The 21,733-nt window shown below is 34.9% G+C and overlaps 2 protein-coding genes across 3 annotated transcripts; both read right to left on the bottom strand.

The window, feature by feature from the left end:
• Positions 1–394: 394 nt before the first annotated feature.
• LOC136201251 (uncharacterized) lies at positions 395–3,346 on the bottom strand. The gene is made up of 3 exons (XM_065991879.1): positions 2,227–3,346; positions 1,410–1,540; positions 395–1,330 (listed from the first exon to the last, which is right to left on the bottom strand). Exons 2-3 carry the CDS (start codon positions 1,430–1,432, stop codon positions 880–882), a joined length of 474 nt encoding a protein of 157 aa, XP_065847951.1. The 5' UTR covers positions 1,433–1,540; positions 2,227–3,346; the 3' UTR covers positions 395–879.
• A 153-nt stretch (positions 3,347–3,499) lies between these two features.
• LOC136201250 (ABC transporter B family member 25, mitochondrial) lies at positions 3,500–18,180 on the bottom strand. Of its 2 annotated transcripts, XM_065991877.1 has the most exons (19): positions 17,681–18,179; positions 17,179–17,593; positions 17,001–17,062; positions 16,816–16,859; positions 16,588–16,690; positions 16,247–16,354; positions 15,305–15,388; positions 15,035–15,095; positions 13,833–13,978; positions 13,627–13,743; positions 13,279–13,364; positions 11,126–11,214; positions 10,519–10,574; positions 10,192–10,272; positions 10,006–10,071; positions 9,822–9,914; positions 8,576–8,640; positions 7,394–7,529; positions 3,500–4,092 (listed from the first exon to the last, which is right to left on the bottom strand). In XM_065991877.1, exons 1-19 carry the CDS (start codon positions 17,978–17,980, stop codon positions 3,949–3,951), a joined length of 2,256 nt encoding a protein of 751 aa, XP_065847949.1. In that variant the 5' UTR covers positions 17,981–18,179; the 3' UTR covers positions 3,500–3,948. The 2 variants fall into 2 exon arrangements, with proteins under 2 accessions (XP_065847949.1, XP_065847950.1); XM_065991878.1 differs by lacking the exons at positions 3,500–4,092; positions 8,576–8,640 and having other exon boundaries at positions 7,391–7,529; positions 17,681–18,180.
• Between the last annotated feature and the right edge of the window lie 3,553 nt (positions 18,181–21,733).

A 21,733-nucleotide genomic window follows, 5' to 3' on the forward strand; every position in this document is an offset into this window, starting at 1 on the left:
ATTTAGTTACTAATCTTATTTTAAATTTGATTGAAAATGAGAGTTGAAGTCATGATCATGTTTTGTAGGGTTTTTTTTTTTTTTTTTTGTCAATTATCATCTTCACGGAGAAAACATGAATTGCTTTTTGATCAAATACGTTTACCACTTTATAATCATTGGTGATCGGATCAATTTCAATCAGGTCAAGAGCAATGAGAAAGAAAGAGCACAAACATTTGGAAATACTAATAATGAGCATCTGTAAATGGTTACTTTAGCATCCATCAATCAACGAGGAAGTTGACCATGTAAAGAATAAACCAAATCATTTGTGATTGTTGAGCCTGATCTAGGCACCCAGATAATTAACTGATGGCGTCTAATAAAACTTAAAATTAAGTACTGAAAAAATAAATACTGAATTTTAAGTGCTGAATATTATAAATGCTGAAAGTATTACATAACAGTGTTTGATAAATACTAAAAATAGATACTGAATTTAAAAATTTAATAATATTTTAACTTAAAATTTTAAGTTAAAATTTTTTACTTACCAGAATAAGTGATTTTGTGACTTAACTGAAATACTTAAAGGTGTGTTATCAAACAAGCTTAAACCCAAAAAGCACTTAATGTATTAATTTTAAGTGCTGAAACTGGTTATCAAACAAGGCGTTACTCGAAGTTGAAGATTGAGATCAACCAGCCTATTACCATTCATGGATGATTGTTGAGCATTAGAAGGACCTAACCCCAGCCTGTTTGGTTGCATCCATCCCACTGGCTGTGGCTCAACACCCTTAGCCATCCCAAATGGAGCAGCACAACTCTGGCCCCTCTCCATACACTGGTTCAACAGCCTTACCTGCTGCATAGTTTTGGTTTAATTGAGCAGGATCAGCAGTATTCTGTCCCCTCCCAATTTGATACAACCACATTGCAGCAGGCAAGCTGGTTGGCTCTGGACTGGGATGGTGGATAAGGACTAGGACTAGGACTAGGACGCAAACCATCATTATAAGTACGGATATGATCTTGCCTGAAATAATTAGTTCCTTCATCGGTGCATACCATCTTTCCTTTATAAGCAGTAGATGTATTGGAAAGAATATTATAAGGCATCTGACTGCCCATACCCCGATTCAGACAAGCAGGATTCTGCAAGGCGGGTAGTTTAGGTGCTAAGCGATTAGCAGCCATGCCAAATAGTGCTGGAGTCGAGGGAAGACTTTTGGGAGCTTCAGTTGGATACTTCCCTAGTTTCTTGTTGGCAAACATTTGTGCTGTGGGTCCTAAATCCTTGGCAAACCGCATTAGACTATGTGTACTGGGTAGCTGCATATGTAACCTGAACCATCCACTCAATTAAATCAGAACAGAAAATACCAGAGTTTCTAAAATTGGAAATACATGCATGATAAACTTACCAGTTCAAGTGATTTTGGGGCATTAAGAGCTGCAGAAACTATCTTTCGGTTCTCACTGCGGATGGTCTGAGGCATATATGTCATACGCCTACCAGTTTCAGAAGAATTTGAAGTCCTACCATCTCTTGGCCCTGTCCAATGTCAGAAATAATAGATTTAGTCAAGATTATTTCACTGTACAAGTAAATGAACTTGAAAATTAACAAATACCTAAGCTAATAGTGCTACTTGTTGGAGAAAGAAGTCTGTTTATTCCATATATAAAGCATCATGAAAAATGTGATATATATGTGAATATAAGGGGCTATTTGTCCGAATATGCAAAAATAAGTACAGAGTTTGGCTAAATAAGTTAATTTGAAGCTACAACACATATATTCTCTGTTGCAACAACTCAGTTTGAGTTGTCTTCTGTTGCTTTGGTTCAGTGGCAAACATGAAACAAAAGAAAATGCTTGTGATTTGAACATGACTTAAAAGTGGCAATATAAAAGAAAGATCCAAATGAGTTAATATATATCTCAAGTATAAGTAGAACAATGTTACTTCTCCACACAATGTAAAAATAAAGATCTAATGAGAACTTTTCTTTTTATTACATTTCAGAAAGCAGCTGATATTTATGCTATATGCATATCCAGATATTAACATATGATCAAACCAAAAATCAAATGTAAAAAATAAAAACTGCATCAATAGTACTGCAGAAAACAAATTACTGATCTATGCTAAGGGGCCCACTTTTCATCTTGCTTGACCTATTGCTGGAGAGAAAGAGTGGCCCCACAGCAAAGTAGGGCTATGTAAAACATATTACCTCACTAAAGAGATGAAAACCGCCGTTCTCTACCACAAAGGTGGACGCCACAGAGGATATGGATTTGCAATACGACCGGCATGTGTACTGATCAGACAGCATACTACACTCAGAAGATGACTCTATTCTCATATCTTAAGCACCATTTGGTCACATCTGAATCTCTTCATAGAAAAACTAATAATGAACTAAAGTTTGTTAATGGAATTTTTAATATCATTCTGCTTTCCTAAGATATATTTCCCAAAGTGAACCTGATTTTGTTTCCAATTATTCTATCCTGCCATTATGAACCTTTACTTCAACCAAAATCAATTTCAAAATGGGGCATCAATGATTTCCACATTTGGCAGAAGCAAGATAATATAAACAAACAAATAAGATAAAAATCATTAACAATCAGATCACCGATTGATCTTGAAAATGAGAAAGGGAAAGCGTACAAAACCAAAGACTGAGTAAGTTGGGACATAAAGAACGACAAAGTATTCTACTTACCGAACATAAAAATTTCAGCAATCAAGGAAGATAATCGAAGCCATATCAAAAATAGATAAACAGAACACAGGATAGAGCACCATAAACAAATAATGCGAAAATTATTTTCAGAGAAATCACACAACTCCAATTATAAAACCGGCTTTCTCACCTACTGCTCAGAAATGAACATACAAATACTTGTATGACTGAAAATCATCTTCCACAACTGGCAAAATCTCAATTCTTTCTCCTCATTCTGAGGCGCTTTAACCTAAAATGAAAAACTGCATAGAAATATACACTATATAAATACATTGAACACTGCATAAAATTTGAGATGCTGCACACACCTTTCTCGTGATATGGTTAAGTGCTACGTGGATTGAGCAATTTGACAAATGTACGTAGATTCAAGCGCCAGTAACCCTGACACATTTGGCATAGTGCCATAAGCATTGTCTTTATCGACAAGAAAAATTTACCAAGTTAAAGCCTGAACATTTCCAAGACGGCTACGTTGAATCATTAGTCTACACAATATTTGGAAAACAAAATAATATATATGGACATATGTTATCTGAATATTGAAGAGAAAATCATAAGGTGCGGAATATGCCAACAATGCATACTGCATCACACATTACTGCAGACCTATAGGCATACTGTTTTCTTCTCTTAATTTACTGAGTAAAATATTATTATGGAAAGTACAACCAACAAACTTGATGTAGGTCAAAGGACATTTACTCTTAAGAAGATCTCTAAATGAAAAATCGCACGAAAACAAATGGCATTTTTAAAATCACAAAATCTTTGTAACATTTTAAATATTTTGTAATGATACAAAGAAATTTATTATGTTCATAGCGACTATACAACAATGAGGAGAAATAACTTAATCTCGCTATATCCAATTTCACCCAATCTAAGGATTAGAAGATGGACACGAAAACAGAATGAACTAAGCTACATAATTTTCCATCTTATTTTTAGACATTTCATGTATCTGAAAGGCCAAATTGTATAGGGTTATGTGCATTTCACCAAAATTTAGTTCCATTGGTCCAGGCAGATGAAGGATGCCCATTTGCATACGACACAAACTGCCTATGCCGCCCCATAGACTAGTCAACTACAAGAGCTTCATTCATGGGCTTCCTTACAATGTAGAAATCTGAGCCAACATTTCTCTTTGTATGGTGCTAGACAGAAGGTGGAAGGTTTATTAGGAAGAACCAACAGTTACGCCTCCAACTTAATAGCTGCATCAATGGCATCCACAGTATTATTTTGCTGTGCCCACAGTTGTGCATATCTTCCTGCCTTTGCTATGAGAACTTCATGGGGTCCCTGCTCAACCACCTTCCCACTCTCCAGAACTATTATCTGAAAGCCATATTGAAAGGAACAGAAAGAATATATAACTATGTAATGAAGATGAGAGAACAGAAAATAGAAATATTAATGTCATGGTGCACAATTAGCAATAGAACCTTTTTTTAATTGAATAGGCTGATCTCTATTGGAGCATCCAACCAAAAGCTTAAACCCATAGGTCAATGTCTACACTATAGCAACTAGGGGTGGCAATGGATATGGTACAAACAAATTCACCGAAAACTACTCGTACACTAGCTTATGGTTGAGTAAATAAAAAAAATGTTGCAAATTAATACTCCAAATTCATTTCTACAACCTATATCAGAGCTGATGGGCAATTTGGAGATATCTTCATTAAAGCCTTAAATGGGGTTCAGGTAAACTATATCCGTAACAAGCTGGACATGATAAATATCTATGCTCCAGCTTGAGGGGGAGTGTTATAGTGTAGATGTCATAGTCAATAGTCATTGGGTGTAAATTAATTAGCTTTTATTAGCGTTCCTTGTTTAGCTTTTTACCTTTTGTATAAATAAATACTTATTGCTAATCATTAATAATATATAAGAACATTTTACCTTTTATTAGCTTTTTACCTTCAGTCAAGGAGACATTGTAGAGCCACAACAACCTACAACAGTCCTATAGCAGCCTAAGCATGCTTTAGCTAACTTAGGAATACTTACTTTTATTACATTGATTTATTTTGTAACGGTTATGATATTGGTATTAGCAAGTCGGAAGCTTTTCTTCACACTGAATTCCAAATAAAGGAGTTAGGTCCTTTAAAGTGTTTCTTAATATAGATTGAAAAGTTCCACAGAAGCAACAAAATTTGTCTATCTCAAAGGAATATGTTTTGAAATTACTAGATGAATTTAGCTTAGCTAAAGCAAAATAGTGCCATGCTCCCCCTAATACTGAATGTGAGATGGAGATCCACTCAGTTGTGGGAAATTGAATTAGCTCATAATAACTCATCTCGATATTGTAAGTGTTGTTAGTCAATTTATGCGATCTCTTAGAACTTCACATAAAAAAGCTATTAATTATGTACTAAAATATCTTAAAGGGGCTGCACGACATGATATCTCCTACAAACGTCATGGTCATTGTAGAAACAAGGACTTTCAAACATTGACTAAGCAGCTACTACTAAGTATTGCATCTTTTGAAGGCAATTTATTCTATAAAATGTCAATCAAGTGCAAAATCAAATATACAGGTATGACATAAACCACATGTGAACTTATATGGATACAACATTTATTTAGCAACATTAGCGAAGCCTCAACCACTGAACTTGTATCGCAACAATCAAGCAACTATTCATATTGCCACAATCCTCATGTTTCATAAAAAAAAAAAAATTAATAAAATAAAATAAAAAACTAAGCATAGAAGTACATCATCATTTTGTTCGAGAAAAGTTAAAGCATAAGTTAATTCAAATTAAACATGTGAGAACCGAAAACAAATTTGTTGATGTGCTCACCAAGGTTCTACCTAAGAATCAAATGCATCACATCACATTTATAGCAAGCTAAGCATAATTAATATATGCTCTGATTTGAAAGGAGTTTACGAGATGTATTGAGGTTTTTTCTACAAATTTTGTTTTCACATACAAGTGGGATAGGTGAAGGTTAGGGTTGTATATATATGTTATAGTCTTTGATGACTAAATATATACAGAAAACTTTTCCAAATTCATGTAATATGGTATCAAAACCACCTAATCCCATGCTAGGTCTCTTGATTTTAAGTCACTCAAATATTTATTCCTGAGTGTGAGGTATTATAAGATATCTAACATTGGCTTGAGGCGCAAGACCATTTATATATATGAGGCAATCCACTTCTTTTAAGATGCATTTTGATATGAATTTAAGTCCAAAATTGTTACCATTTATAAGAAAAATGATCAAAGACTCGCAAAGAAAATTGGCTAAAAATGATAGAACTCATTTGATAAGATAACCTTTTCATTTACATCCCCTAATTTTAATTATATATATATGTAGGAGTACAAAAGTAACGTTGTTAAAAGATTGAAAGGAACTCGGTTGGGTGCCTAGTCTAGGCAAGGTGAGGCGGTAGAGAGATAGAAATGGAAATATGATACATCTTAGTATTACCTAATATAAATGGTAGACAACATTATGGCCAAATTGATTCTAATGAAAATTAAATATTAGTACATAAGTTTTATTAACACAAACTAAAATCTTGTGATAATTTGAAACTAACAAGTTCAAGGACTCGGATGCTGTGTATAATTATCCCAATTCCTTGAGCTGCCGTAGTTTGGAAATCATGGCATGGGTTATAATTTGGTTATCCTAAAAATACAATAGCTGTTACCATGAAATAGGTTGTTTCAGCTCCATTGACTATGCTACGACTTGAAATCCTATCATAAACATCCAAAACCTAGAAAATTAGAACCACTACTCTCCATCATTTCTCAACACTGGACAACAGCACATCCCCACTCCCCTCTCAACTTTCTCGGACAATACCCTTCAATATTTGAAGAATTTCTCCCTGGAATCATCATTATCCATACTCAGATCAAGCACATGCCTCAGATACTTGATCTTGATGTTAAAGATCAATTAGTAAAAGAAAAAGTTATAGGATGACAGACTTCTAAAGAATTGACAAAATATGAATTGAATTCTTATCACCTAATAGATAAATGATTGTTTAGTTCTACTTGAACAGTATGTAAAGAACAGTCTGAAAGTTTCCTTCCTTTTCCTTTAAAGGTAAAAAGAATGTGTCATGTGGGTTGCATCCATACACAGGATTGGAATGGACTTGATTAAAAAATTATTGGTTGCTTCCCTTATGGAAAAGAAGGCCACAAGTTTAAAAATTGTCACAATGAGAGTCTGTAATCTGCATGAGGATGTTAGTCTTTTTGTTCAAGTAAGATGGAAAAGGAAAGTAGGAAAACCTGTGTTCAAAAGATTGCTAAGGATCTATTCAACGTTATAGAGAGATAGAAAGAAAGGCGAACGGTTTGTTTGATTTCAATATCTAATCGTTAGACTAAATAAGGTGAAATAATATTCCTCTAAACAGCTAACTCAGTGGGATTAGCTCTCAAATGGAATGTATATTTTGCTTTCTTTTTGGTAGATAATTTGCTTTGCAGATAGCATGAATAGAATCATAATTATGGTCAAACCTCAATGCAGCATTTACTCTTTTTTTAATAAGCTTCGAAAAGGATTCCTATCACTAACTAATGCCCTTAAAGTTCTTCAAATTGAGAAAGAATGTCATTTAAAATCGGTACCTCATCACATTGCATTGCTGTGGTAAGCCTATGAGCAACAAAAACTGAAGTTCGATTGTTGGCCAATGACTTTAGTGCACTTAATATCTCTGCTTCTGTTGTACTGTCAAGTGCACTAGTAGCTTCATCACATAGCCTGAATCAAGACCATCCAATATATAAGGCTAAGAAAGAAGAGAACTAAAAGTTACATAGTTCTTCAAGCTAACATTGGAAAATGATGGATTGAATATATATGGTAAATTGAATCACATGTGCATTTAGCACAAGATATTATCATTATTAGGGAAGATTTATGTCCAAATCCAAAAGAAAAGTGACTTTAAAGAGGCAACACATTTAAATAATATAGAATACCATATGATACCACATAATCCACCAAAATTTAGAGCAATATCGATGGTCCAAAATGCAAAATATAGGTACCTTACATGATAAAATGAGGATGTGATGCGATCGAACAACAAAATAAAGATGGTTCAACCAAACTAGATAAACTAGATGCAGTTTCTAGTATTGGCCTTCAATGTATCAGTAAACACTCAAATTATCCCTAAATTTCCTTTTTTAGGACTTAAGCATAGTTGAACTTTCCTTCTGATAACAATACACTTCTCATCATTTTATATCATAATCAAGGTGACCTGCCAAAATATGATCCAGTAAATATCAATTTATTATTCATTTCTCATAATATTGTTCCTCTGACGTTTTCTGGAGTACAAATTTCTTTGTTCTTCAAGATCTCCCAAAACTCAAGATCCAGAAATGAATCTAATAAAACTTAGGGACAACATAAATTCTAGAATACCAATTGAACATACACAACATAAGGACTCATGAAAAATCTTCACATTTACTAAAGTTACACAGTTCACGTTAACCAAGCACATAAATTTTAGATACCAATGAAACAACATCCAAATAAGCACAAACTAGAACTTCCAATTAAGAACTTTTGTTGGGAACATTTCGCGATACTTCCAATTGCTTTGTGAAGGAAGGAAGAAACGTGATTTTGATAGGAAAAATAAAGACATTCAGTATTTACAAGGTTCATATAAGTTGAGTAAATGCTAAGGAAACAATTAAAAAAAAAACTAAAACATGAGAAAGGATATAGCTGACAAATTAAATAGAAACACACAAAATATTGGCCAATAAAAAGAGTGGAGTTCGTACAAAATAGGTGGTGCTTTCAGAAATGCGCGTGCTAATGACACCCGTTGCTTCTCACCGCCACTCAACTGGAAAAAAAAAAGTTGCAAATTAAGCACAATTTAACATCCCACTAATCTGAAACCATGCATAAATAACTGAGTCCTCGTGATGGGGCATTGAAAACCAGATATGAGCTCTTTATGCAGGTTCCTAGAATTACATACATATCATAGTTTACCCTTCAGCTTTCCCAGTACTAGAATAGTTGTATAAAGAAAACTATGCCTCTCAAGTAAAATTAAATCAACTACCAAAACAATTAACATATATTAGTTTGTACATATTATCATATATAACAATTGTGATCACTTGATTTTGTACTGAACTCAATCACGCCCTATTATTCAAATTTAACACAGAATTGAGTTGTAATACAGCTGCATTTAGATTATTCAAACCTTATGCAAAATGTTTCTTGTAAGCAATAATAGTGTTAAGAGTAGTAAAACTTGTTCAATTATTCAACTTGACTTAAATGCATGTGAACATTGAGTATGGCTAGAGTAGAGACGGAAAAAAAATCAGAGAGAAATGTACTTCGCCTTTTAAAGAATTGCATGTGTATGAAATGTAACATGAGAAACCAAATCCTAAAACAAAAGCATTCCAGTGAGCAATTTAGCAACCCTTATATTTTGATGTGATCCAAGTGAAATTATTGGTACTGCCTGGCAAGTTTATAAGAGTTAAACTGAAGTAAATCGCCAAAAATGAGACTTAATGCAAGGTCCATTTAGCATAGCCATAGTTATCCAATAAACCATAGCTTACAACAAATGTAACTGGTACAGCCCCCAAGGAAACTGACTGATAACTTCCCACCGACTATCTACTGTCCAAATGGACAGAAACATAAATGCAATAACGGGGGCAGGAATAAGCATGTTGGCCACATGGGCGAAACCTAAGCCATCTTATCTTCAAGATAAGGCAAGACAAAAAAAAATTGAATGAAAAATATGAGACATAATACATTTTCAGCTAGCAAGAACAAGGAAAAAAACAATATAACCGTGAATTAGATTGAATGAATCCTATCTTAATTATGTATAAACAAATAATGTAGCAGTTCCTAATTTTAAATTGCATTTTGCGATTAAGGTGGACATGGTAATTTTTTGAAACATAACAGGTACCTTACCCAAATCCTTAAAGCATAAGTCATATATACTGTACAAATCAAACAGGTAACAAATAGACCTCTCACCTTGAGCCCTCGCTCCCCCACCACAGTAGAATATTTCTCAGGAAAGTTCATGATAGTGTCATGGATAGCTGCATGTCGAGCAGCATCATACACCTGAGTGTAAATAATTGTTAAGAAAAATAAAACCAAGTAGAATCAACAACAATTCATCTCAAATAAGTTCTAAAAAAATCAAAAGACCTACTTCCTCTTCTGTAGCACAAAGACGACCATAACGAATGTTGTGATATATTGTATCATTGAAAAGAACCTGTCATTGAATAAAGAGTAGCTTAACATCAATATTACAATTTTGCAACATCTCACAAGAGACCATTTAATATTCATGGAATCAGCAAAATAAACTCTTGAAAGGCCCAACTAAACTTACAGTATCTTGTGGAACAACTCCAATAGACTTTCGTACGCTATCCAGTGTGACATCCCGTATATCTTGATCATCAATTCTTATCTGTCAAGAATCAAATGTTAGCCCCCAACCACAATGTGGAAGACAACTTAGAATATAGCACTATCACAGACCAAAGAAGTAAGTCCAGTCTGAGAAAGTGAAGTGAGAAAAAAAATAGTACTAGTAATAATAATAACTTTTTTGCAGATTATTTCGCCATTTAGAATTAGAATGGAAACTAAAAAGAAGAACTTCTGAATAAAATTTGAAACCCAAGGAATAAGTAATGAAGGTATAAGCCCTTACACTGCCAGAATGTGTGTCGAAAAATCTGAAAATTAGTCGGAGAATAGTTGACTTGCCTGCAAACACATACCAACTCAAATGAATTAACAGTCATCAAGGAAGGTAAAAAAAAAAACTGAATTTTCTAATTGCGACTGTAAAACCTATTTGATACAAACTCATCCAAAACGAATACTTCACTTAGTCAAGCATCATGTCACTGATTGTTACACGCAATAGGAAGAAGAAATGTGTGTGGTTCTGCCTCTTTTCGAATTTCTGTTTTGCTTATTTATCAGTATTATGTTGTCAAAAAATGTAGTCGCTAGCAAACCATTTAGACATGTTAGTTGCATATATGACCTATACTTGTATGTATTCAGATTATTCATCAAATAGGAATAACAGGAAAAACTGAAAATCCAGAAAGAACCATGAGCACCCTCATCCCCAAAGAGCATGAGATTACTACAAATAGCCGATTTAGGTATAACCTCTATGTTTGGGCAACCTCAAAATATGCCGACATTAAGAAAGTTTGTCCAATAGATAAAGTTTCTTCAAGGAGAATTATCCCAATGGAAAACAAAGATCGTATAAATACAGACCGCAATGAACTGAGCCTTACCACTTCCACTCGTTCCAACAATTGCCACACTCTTTCCAGCTGGTACAACAAAAGATATGCCATCAAGAATCTTTCTTTCTGCCAGGTAACTGTAAGCTAGAGCATATGAGCACTTAACAGGTAATTAAGACATCACAAAAAAAAACTTAAACAACAACTCTCATTGACGTCATTTCAAACTTTTCAATGACAGTAGATATAACCAAATCCAGCTAAAATCTTCTAAAGATCCTCCAAGAATCCAGAGGCTCCTAGGGGATAACTACTTTAAAGAACATCAAGTGGATAAAGAATGGATATAGTATAGCTTATTTATCAGTATTATGTTATCAAAAAATAAACTTCAGCAATAATTGAATGAAAATACTGTCGTGAAACTGCAGCGGAACTTAACAAGCTGACTAAATTTTGGTTTGTGTTTGTCAACTAGTTATCCCTTGGGAGGTGTATGTGGACAATATTACAAGTATATGGACAATATTACAATTGCATTTTTACATAGCACATCAGTAGAACAGTAGAGATCCTAGGTTTGTTTGTCAGATTCGATGGACCTCAAAAGTAACTGTAGATCACGTTTCAAATAATGGGCTAGTGCCACTATAGCACCAAAAGCAAATCTAGACCTTAAGAGATTTGGTTCATACAAGAAACATAAAATAAAATAATAAATAAATAGTGATTCCAAACTTATAAGAATTGATAAGACGAACATAAAAATAAATACTCATACACAGATCCAACCTGATATTTTTTAATAAGGCTAAAAGATACAAAAATAACCCTTGACCTAGAATACCAACTGTCAGTTTTTATGGTTTTAAATTGTACAACTTGATTCAGAAGAATTACAGGTAAATAATATTGGAGCATGTGATTAATTCCTAATATTTCTTCTATAATTGCTCCCTATTTTGCTGTTGTAATTGCTCCCTAATTTGCTGTTGTGGTTGCTCCCTTATTTTCTTTCATTACAGCTTAGTATGTTCCAACTAACCATGTACACATTAGGAAACTGATTCATAATTTACAACTAATAAATCACTAATTCCCACACTCCCCTCAAGCTGGTGAATAAGAATTTTTCATTTCCAGCTTGGATACAATATTCTCAAAGTGAGCTACTTAGCCCCTTAGTAAGAATGTCAGCAAGGTTGTCTTGTGTTGGCACATATGGAATGCATATCAAACCACTATCTAATTCCTCCTTGATGAAATACCTATCACTTCAACCTGTTTCGTTGTATCATGTTGAACTAAGTTGTGAGCTTCTTCCTTTTCATTATTTTTCTTTTTGTTTTGTTTTTCTCCCAAGGCTGCAAGCTCTAGTCACATTTATGTTAGTCGTAAGTGACGAGCAAAAAGAAGATTCTCCTTAGTTAATTAATTGCATCCCTAATCCATATACGCTTTTGGTAGATTTTCTTGCTAGAAAGAAATAACCCTCTTTGTGTTGTGAAAAATATAAACCACAAATGCACTCCTTATGGGTGTCACTATCACCACCTACACAATCAAGTTAAAAACCTTCGTAGCTGTACGGAATTCCAGCAGTTGGTTAAGTTATATTTGATAGTCATTTTTCTCAACTACTTAGTCTCCTACATCATCTCTATGTAACTATCTTCCTATTGTCCTCCTTAGGCTTCAAGCCCAAGATCAAAACAGTGAATACAAAAGGGAATGTCATTAAATTTCTGTACATTATAGGCTTTATTTACATAACTTAAGGACTGTAAAATATTGGGAGAATTTAGAGTAATGCAATGCCTGGGGTAGCTTTTTCTCAATTCCTGCATTAGGAAGAGGTGGTCAAAGGCTATTCAATTCCATTAACTTTGTTAACCAATTTCTGAGTTTCAAGGATTTAAACAAGAAAAGAAAAACTAATGAAATCAAAGGGTTTCATAAGTCAATTTGCCACATTGAAAAAATATCATATAGGATCCAGCTACAGTAGAAGTTGATATCTGGAGCCGCGGAAGTAATTTAGATAGAAATTAATTCGGGGTAAGATTTTTTATATCCAAGAAACGAACAGATGGTTAACATAAAATAATAATGCCATCACGTAATACCTAACTGCATATAAATGGAGTTGTGAGACTACTCTACTACCAAGAAAATTGTAGTGAAAGAAAGTAACATTGTACCTGAAGTCTACATTGTCAAACTGAATGCTGCCCCCGCCTAACATAAGTGGTTTTGCATCATCCTTATTTCTAATTTCAGCCCTCTCCTGGACAAACCATTATTTAAGAATTTATGTTACAATATAATGCACAAATGATAAATCAATCACTTGTTCCAAGTTGCAACCATCAAAAGTTTGTGAGTGCCTCCAAATATATCCACTCTTTACCAATAAATGCAACTACAGGGTGCAGGAAGATCCTCGGAATGCAAAGTTCCTTTCCCAACATAAAAAACAGGGCTAGGAAAAAGAAAAACAAAACAAACACTAAACTGGATGAAACTGAAGGAAGTTCCTCGAATATTACCTCAAGTAACTGAAACAGAGACTTCATGTCAACAAGACTCTGTATGGTCTCACGGTAAACACTGCCAAGGAAATTAAGGGGAAGGGACAACTGGAAGAGAAGTCCATTTACCATAACCTGCATTTTGACATTTATTTTAAATATTTGCTGACCACCATTATACATTCAGCACACAGTGACAAAGTAATCACACAAAGAAATCTTACCAAATCACCAACAGTCATCTGGCCATTCATAATCCCATGGGAACACAACACCATAGCTACAGACAAAGCTGTGCTAAATATCACATTTTGACCAAAATTCAGAAAAGCGAGACTTCGTTGTGTTTTCAAAGCTGCCTCTTCATACCCTGAAGTGGTTATATGAAGTTAAATGAGAATGAAAGATAAATGACACAAGTTGCAGGAAAGGAAAAATATAAATTGAGATAACATAACCATTATGTAGGATAGAAAAAATAATAATCTGCCATGTATTCTTTTGCAACACCACATACACTTTATGTCAATCACCTTGCCGATTTCCAGACCAAAAAAAAATGACTGAATAAATAAATAAAAAGAAACTGGTTTAGTTTTCCTGATGTAGTCCCTTCTTGGGAGGCTTTTAAGAACGAACACTTTCTCATGCAATTTGGAAGTTGAGTTGCAATTAAGCATTTCTAGAAGGACAATACAAACACTAAGTGGTGTTTAGTTATAAGAAAACGGTGGACTGGACTAAGTTACCAAAGAAGTAAGAAAGCCAAAAAAAAAAACTATGTACATGATGGAAAATTATGTCTATAAATTCATTAACAAACAATATAAAAATTAAATGGAGAATTTGGGTTCAAGTCCCCTACTTTTCTCAAGTTAATGCAAGGTTTAAGCCATGGCAGAAGAGCAACCACGTTCCAAGAAAAATACAAGTCTTGCAAGTGGCAATTTGATTAGCTTGACACCATAACATGCAGATAGAGGAAATATACAAAAGCATGCATACATAAAAACATTATGCACCTTTGTCGAAGTGTCACCACAAGCAAATACGTAATTAATATTATTGATATAATTATAGACAGATCTCAAAAAAGGATTTGTTTCGTGCAACTTCACCATGATCTTCATTAACACTGTGCTACTTCAAATTAAGTGTCGCATCCTACACCAACAAATGCTAATACAGAATGCCGCCCTGGGCTTCCTTCTTCCTTTCTAATGTGGGACACATCTCATATCATGAGATTATATTCAAATGGTTTCTTTTTTTTTTTTTTTGAAACCCATATTCTATTGGTTTTATAGCATCAAATTAGCTTCACAAACCCACATTAGTTTTAAATTTAATGGTTAGATCAGATGGTCCAAGTTTGACGTCACAAAGTAGATTAGAAGTACAAATAAAATCAGATTAAGCTACTTACTGTTTAAGAACTCGTCATATTTGTCAGCTTCATAAGCTTCATTGTTGAAATATTTGACAGTCTAGGAAACAACAGAAGGGACAAAAAGGAAGGAAGAAAATCAAAGAACTGAAAGCTTTTAGTATGAAGTCAAACAATAGTTAAAATGTAAGTAATAACAAACATATGCAACCAAAAAAAAAAAAGATATCGAAGATAATCATGTTCTGATGTTCCTGGAAAACAGATAACCAAAGATAAATTTAAGAAAGTGGAACATCTGAATCTCACCTCATAATTTATTAGAGAATCAATTGCCCTTGTATTAGCATCATTATCAGCTTTATTCATGGCCTTCCTAAACTTGGTTCGCCACTGAGAATAATAAAGTAAGTGAATATATGATTGTGATCAACGTAGAAAGTTCACTCACTTAAGGAATGGAAACAAACTTATAAATATCCTGCCTACAACCTACCCGTTCTAACCAGATAAAAAATGGGAAGAAGAAGAAGAAGACATGAACACATACTCAAGCACAGGCTTTCACCCCCAACAGAAAGTCACATGGGAAAAAAAAAAAGCATTTCTGGCCCGTTTGATTCATTCTAGAAGGAGAATGCATATCCTACGATAGGATTTCAATCCATAGTTTGAAAATGAAGGACCCAACTTCTTATTACTGATATCTTTTGCATGCAAGTCATTCTAATATGGCCAGAAATTAATAACAAGTTCTGTAACATTGTTTTTAGTAGACCAATTCACAAGGCAGGTTTAAGATGGCTAGTCAGGCCCGAGGCTTTTATGCAGAAGCCCATGCCTAATTAAGCCCAAAAGGTTACGCCTAACGTGGTGAACAAGCTCAGACAAAAGACAAAAATATATTTAAAAATAAAAGAACTTATGAATCAGAACAGGCCTCAGAAGAATATAATTCACATGCCAGCCCAAATTTTACATTCTTAGCCAATTGAGCTCAAGGGAAATCAGACTAAACAAAAAAACCTTTGCCCAAGCCCAGTAACTTGGTATTTGGGTCAAGTGAGATTAGCAAGTCCCAATCTCATGGACGCATCTAGTTTTTAGCTACTTTTCCATTTATAGGTACATGGAGCATAAGCAAATGATTGAAGACAAATATACAGTCTAAGTGGGAAAAGGAAACCTAAGCACACCTACATGCAATTATTCTTAAGGGTACACACATGCATGCAGCAGAACATATATTACCTGTGTCACAGATAATGTGAAAACAATATAAGCAGCGACAGAAAGAGAAGTGATCCATGCAAAAGGGGCTCCAAATTTGTACGCCAAAATACCTGATACCATAGATATCTGCAAGGACAAACGCGAAAAAGCTTTTGAGAAAAAGGTAGACAATTGCACATATTGATAGATGCAATATTAACAAGTTACAAACAAATGAACAAGAAAGTAAAGGATTCTCGTAGGCAAATGTCAAGCATCCAGATAATAGGCAAGGCTATTGTCAATTACAAATAGCACAACACAAAATCACTTATAACGTGCATGAGATGTTCAATAAAGTGAAGAGCATAAAGTCGTACCTCTAAGATAGTTGGTACTACATTGAACACCATTGAAGAAAGAATAAAATTTATCGCACGGCTACCACGATCGATTATTCTATTCAATGCTCCAGTTTCCCGACTAAACAGAGAATAATTAGGTGCAAATAGAGGAAAAAACAGTAAGTCAATAGTTAAAAAAAAAAACTCAAATTTAACAGACCAACATCAATCATTAGGTAGAATAGGTTTCTCGAAAGCAAATACCTGAGATGATAACCAAGGTCCAAGTCATGTAAATGAGAAAAGACCTGGGTGTTCCAAATATGAGCATATTAAGAAAATGGGATGAACTATGAAATACCACATCAGAAGAATAATAAACATTTTAAGAAGCTTATGAAGTGAAAACACACAAGAAAAAAATAAGCATTAGGCATCACATAATTTACCTTCCTAGATACTTGACGGATTGTTCGCAGAGCTACCTTAGAGAATACAGCTGTCCTCAATTCTGTCAAAACAAAATTTCACCAAAAAGTAAGAAGAAACGATGGATTAAAGATTCAAGTAAGCAAGTGGAAAGGAAAAGCAAGACAAAATGTACCAAGCACTAATAAAAAGAAATACCATTGAAAGCGGCAGCCCCAGTGCGGGCAATTCCATATCCAATGAGAACGGAAACAGGGGTTGCAAAGAGCGTAAGGAGAGTAGAATTAGCAGTAGTGAAGGCAGCAAGGGCACTAGCATTGCCAGTAGCTGTGGTCAGCCAATCAACAGCAAGCTTGAAGAGGAAAGGAACCTGAACATTCAAGACCTTAGCACCAACAAGAAAGGCCAATGCAATCATGACCCTCATTCGAAATTCTAGGTTATCCTTCATCCACAAGTAACTAACAAGGGTTCTGAGGATTTTCGTATCAGCAACTTCTTTCTTCTCCGACTTATCAGTACCAACCAATGGTTTAGCTCCATTCTCCTTATTAGCATTAGGATTACTAGCAGCAGAGCTTGAAAACAACACTCGCCCATTCAACATTGCGTTCTGTTCAAAAAGGAAAATGAAAATCTTATCAGCAACAAGTTCGATCAAAAGGAAACAAAGACGAAAGCTATGAATTGCTGGACTAACCGGTGGCCTCGAAGAGGTGGAGGAAGAGGCACCCGAATCGTTGAGGAAAGCATTGACATTGAGATTTCCGGCTGAACGATAACGGTGGAGATTCTTCCATGGAAAGTGAGTGGAGTATAAGACGTTACAATTACTAGAAAGAAGCGGCTGGGGATTGAGATTGTGAGTACTAGGAGAAGTATGAGACGGAGAACGGAAATAGCTGGTTAAGGAGGTTGGCTTCTTGAAGGAATCATTGCGCAGGATAAGTTGCCGAGCCCTAAACCTGAAACCCTTCGACGCAGCAGCAGCTCCCGACATTCTTGAAAGTGGCGGGCGCCGGCGGTGGTGATGGGGGCAAAGCTTGGGCGCTTAATTGAGGGGGATTTGCACTGAAATTGCCGTTCCGGCCAACAGTAGAATCTGGTTAAACCAAAGCAAATCGCAATACTTGAACTTGGTGCGCGCTTAATTGACTTTTTGTTTTTTCTTTCATTTTCTCATTTTCCACCTTACTAGGTAATTTGCCCAATTCATTGTATTTCTTTCTTTCTTTTCTTTAATTGGAATTTTTTTTTTTTTGTATTATTCTCTCTATTTTATTGATAAAGACAAAAAGAAAAATATAATTTCATATTTAATAAAAAAATATTAAGTACCATTAATATTTTCCTCGAAGTTGACAAGTCGAAGATATTATTAAAGAATAAAGAAAATTCAAATAAATGAGAGAGAAACAAAACTACAAACAAAATTAGCGAAATCAAAATCGGGGTAAATTCGTTAAGTCATTCGAAACAAAATGATTGTAGAAAAGGGGGAGAAGAGTCCCAAAACAATGGACTCGGGGCAATCCGACCATGAGTCGATAAGGCATCTGCAATCCTCTTCCCTTTCCTGAAAATATGGGAAGCACAAATCCGCGTTTGATTCACAAGAGACAGACAATAAAGCCAATCATGTCTTAAACGTCAGAGGACTTTAGTCGATTTGGAACTCAGAAGCTGGACCACATAGTTAGCATCTGCCTCAATCCAAAGATGACTCCATCCTCGAGACCAAGCCATACGGATGGCGACCATAACCCTTTATATCTCAACCTCGAAAGGGAGCATAGTGGAATCGGAAATTCGAAGGCACCTTGAGGGAAACCTTTATAATTTCGAAAAATGTCTCCACCTCCCGTAGTAGTCCCAGCCACCGATCCATTAGTATTTACTTTGATCCATCCTGGAAGTTGGGGCGCCAATTTACTTTTAAAGGAGCTAATGGTACACGACCAGGTAAAGAGAGCTAAGAGAGAACATAAATATTCTGTTGATTATGGTTGTAATTGGGCCGAACTGAGCCGGGCTTTGGACTGCTCAAGCTCGGCTCGTCATAATGTTTATGAACTCGGGCCCAGCTTTGAACTCGGTTCGAGCTCAAATTTGTGTTTGAGCTCGGCTCGTTTATAAGCTCGTTTGTTCATGAGTTGCTCATGAACCGACTAGTTTATCTTATTCGCGAGAAGCTCGTTAAGCATGTTCATTAACAAACTCATTTATTGTGTTCGCAAATGAAATAACATCAAATAAAATAATAGCATTAGCATGTTTAGCAAATGAAATAAATACAATTTTACATACATAAATATTAAACATCTCATTTTAATCCTTTTAACCAATAAATAAAAATAGATCTATCTATCATTAAACATGGCTTCAAAAAAAATCATTAAACATTAAACATCTCATTCAATATTATTCATGAGCTTATTCACGAACCTTTATCGAGCTTGTTCGTGAACTTGTTCACGAGCCTATAACCGAGTTTGCTCGCGAACTTTCAAACTGAGTTTTACCGTGCTCAAGCTCAGCTCGTTTACGAATCGAGCTTCTAAATCGTGTTCGCAAGCGGCTCGTTTATAAATCGATCCGAGTCAAGCCGAACACCAAGCCACTCATGAGCGGCTCGACTCATTTACAAACCTACCATTCATTATTATGCATACTACCTTTACTACCAAACTAAATCTCACGAATAGAACTCTAAATATCCCGAAGAAATAAGGAGATTTTAGGATTAATCAAACCGAAAATAGCACGGTTCCATATTCTCCAAAGAAGCCAAATTGCATTCACGAAAGTTGATGCCCAAATGTCAGAGAGTTGTGGATTGAAATGTTGAGTTTGGAAGACCGCCAAAAGTGTGTCAAGACCATCCACTCTACCGAGCTGTAGACCAATAACATGAAAAGAACAGACCATACATGAGAAGCAAAACTACAACAAACAAATAAATGATCACGTGTTTTTATATTTTGGCAGCAAAGAACGCAACGAGAAACCAAGATTAGACTGTTAAAACATAATCTTCAAAAGTTTTTTATTATGACAAAAATAACAATTACGGAATTAGATTCATAAAATATTTAATTTGAGTATTGAATTAAATTGATTTTCATGCTAATGTGTTTATTAAAATGTGGGTAAATTACATATGTGGTGTACAATCTTTACATATTTTCACACTTTGGTGTACAACCAAAAAAAATTCACACTAAACTATACAATCTTCAGGTGACCTCCCACTAAAGTGTATAGCCGGTATTTGTGACCGGTCAACGCAAGTCAATGTTGCCACGTCAGTATTTTAAAAGTCAAAAATTCACACCCCTAATATGGGATTACAAAAATACCCCCATCCCTTCCAAATTGAAAGAAGTAGAACTCATTTCCTCTCTCCTTTCATTTTATATGTATCATTTCTCTCTTTTTCCATTTCTCTCTCTAAAAGCTTTCAATCTCTCTCTCTTTCCAGTTTAAGAACATTAATGTGTTCTTTTTCACAATTCGTTGTCTGCTCGTCTTTTTTTCTTTTTTTTTTCTTCAAATTGATTCAAACATGGAGGAAGGAGCAGAGATTGATCGGTTGCCAATTGATTTATTGGCTCATATATTTGTTTTGATTTATTCTTTTACTAATTTAGCCTAGTTAACTATTATCAATTTCTTCTTAATTATTTGTTGATGATAGTGATTAATTGTAAAATTCAGAAGTTTGAGTGATGGGTAATCTTAATTTATGTTTGTTTTTGTGTGTTCAGGGCAAGCAGTGTTTGCCGGAGATGGAAAGAGGGGGTGATACAGTCTCTGGCAAGGAGACAGAGTTTGAGCTTTATAGGGTTGAAGATGGATGATCATTCTGTAGAAAAATGACTCTCTTTCAAGAATCTCATATTGTTAGTCTAAAGGGAAAAAGAGGAAAAAGTGTATATTAATTGTTCAAAGTCCCACATTGGAAAGCTAGACTTTCTGGGGGAGTTTGGAAGGCTATATATTGGGGCTTGGGTTTTAGGCTTAAGGTGCCCCACAACTAGTCTCTTCTAATTTCTAAGGCTTAGTTGTTTTCTCCTCCTTTCTCTATTGTAATATTTGTTCATTTGTAATAATATTTAGTAGTGTCCGAGGACGTAGGCAATATTGGCTGAACCTCGTTAAATTCTGGTGTCTTCTCTATTTATTTTATGCTTTAGCTTTCAATTTGCTAGTCGTTTCCGCAACAATTGGTATCAGAGCCTTGGTTTAGAAACTTAGTATGCTTTATGCACCGCAGTTAGACTGATCGGTCGGCACATTAGAAAAGTTTCTTTTCTCGAGGTTTCGTTGGTTTAAAAACTTAGTATGCTTTGTGCGTCGCAGCTAGACTGATCGGTCGGCACATCAGAAAAGTTTTTTTTGGTTTCGTTGACAAATTAGCAAATTGAAAGGTAGTGTTTAAAACACTCATTTGGAAAAATCTTAGATAATATATTGTCTTAAGTGCTTAAGAAAAATATGTCAAAAGGGCAATAATTGCCTAAGAAAGTTGGTACTTAAGTGAGATCGTTTGTGACTCCACCAGTTACCTGGGAATTTTTCTAGTGAAGTTACTTAAGGCAAGTTATTATTGGTGATTTTTCAATTTGAGCTGAGATGGCGACTGATGAAACATCACAGGGTCTCACATCGGTAAAGACATATTTTGTCAAGAATAGGCGTGTCAAATAGCAGAATTGCAGTGGAGATCTTTGATGGTACTGGTCATTTTGGC

The sequence above is a fragment of the Euphorbia lathyris genome, chromosome 7 (assembly GCF_963576675.1).
Source record: "Euphorbia lathyris chromosome 7, ddEupLath1.1, whole genome shotgun sequence".
NCBI lineage: Eukaryota > Viridiplantae > Streptophyta > Magnoliopsida > Malpighiales > Euphorbiaceae > Euphorbia > Euphorbia lathyris.

Excerpts from the sequence above, each read along its gene's own strand:
- LOC136201250 (XM_065991877.1), bottom strand. The coding sequence starts at position 17,980 with ATGTCGGGAGCTGCTGCTGCGTCGAAGGGTTTCAGGTTTAGGGCTCGG. Across the intron at positions 13,365-13,626 it reads CTCTGTTTCAGTTACTTGAG|GAGAGGGCTGAAATTAGAAA; the intron begins GTAATATTCGAG and ends TGGTTTGTCCAG. Across the intron at positions 10,273-10,518 it reads TCGACACACATTCTGGCAGT|ATAAGAATTGATGATCAAGA; the intron begins GTAAGGGCTTAT and ends GATTCTTGACAG.
- LOC136201251 (XM_065991879.1), bottom strand. The coding sequence starts at position 1,432 with ATGCCCCAAAATCACTTGAACTG. Across the intron at positions 1,331-1,409 it reads CCCCAAAATCACTTGAACTG|GTTACATATGCAGCTACCCA; the intron begins GTAAGTTTATCA and ends TGGATGGTTCAG.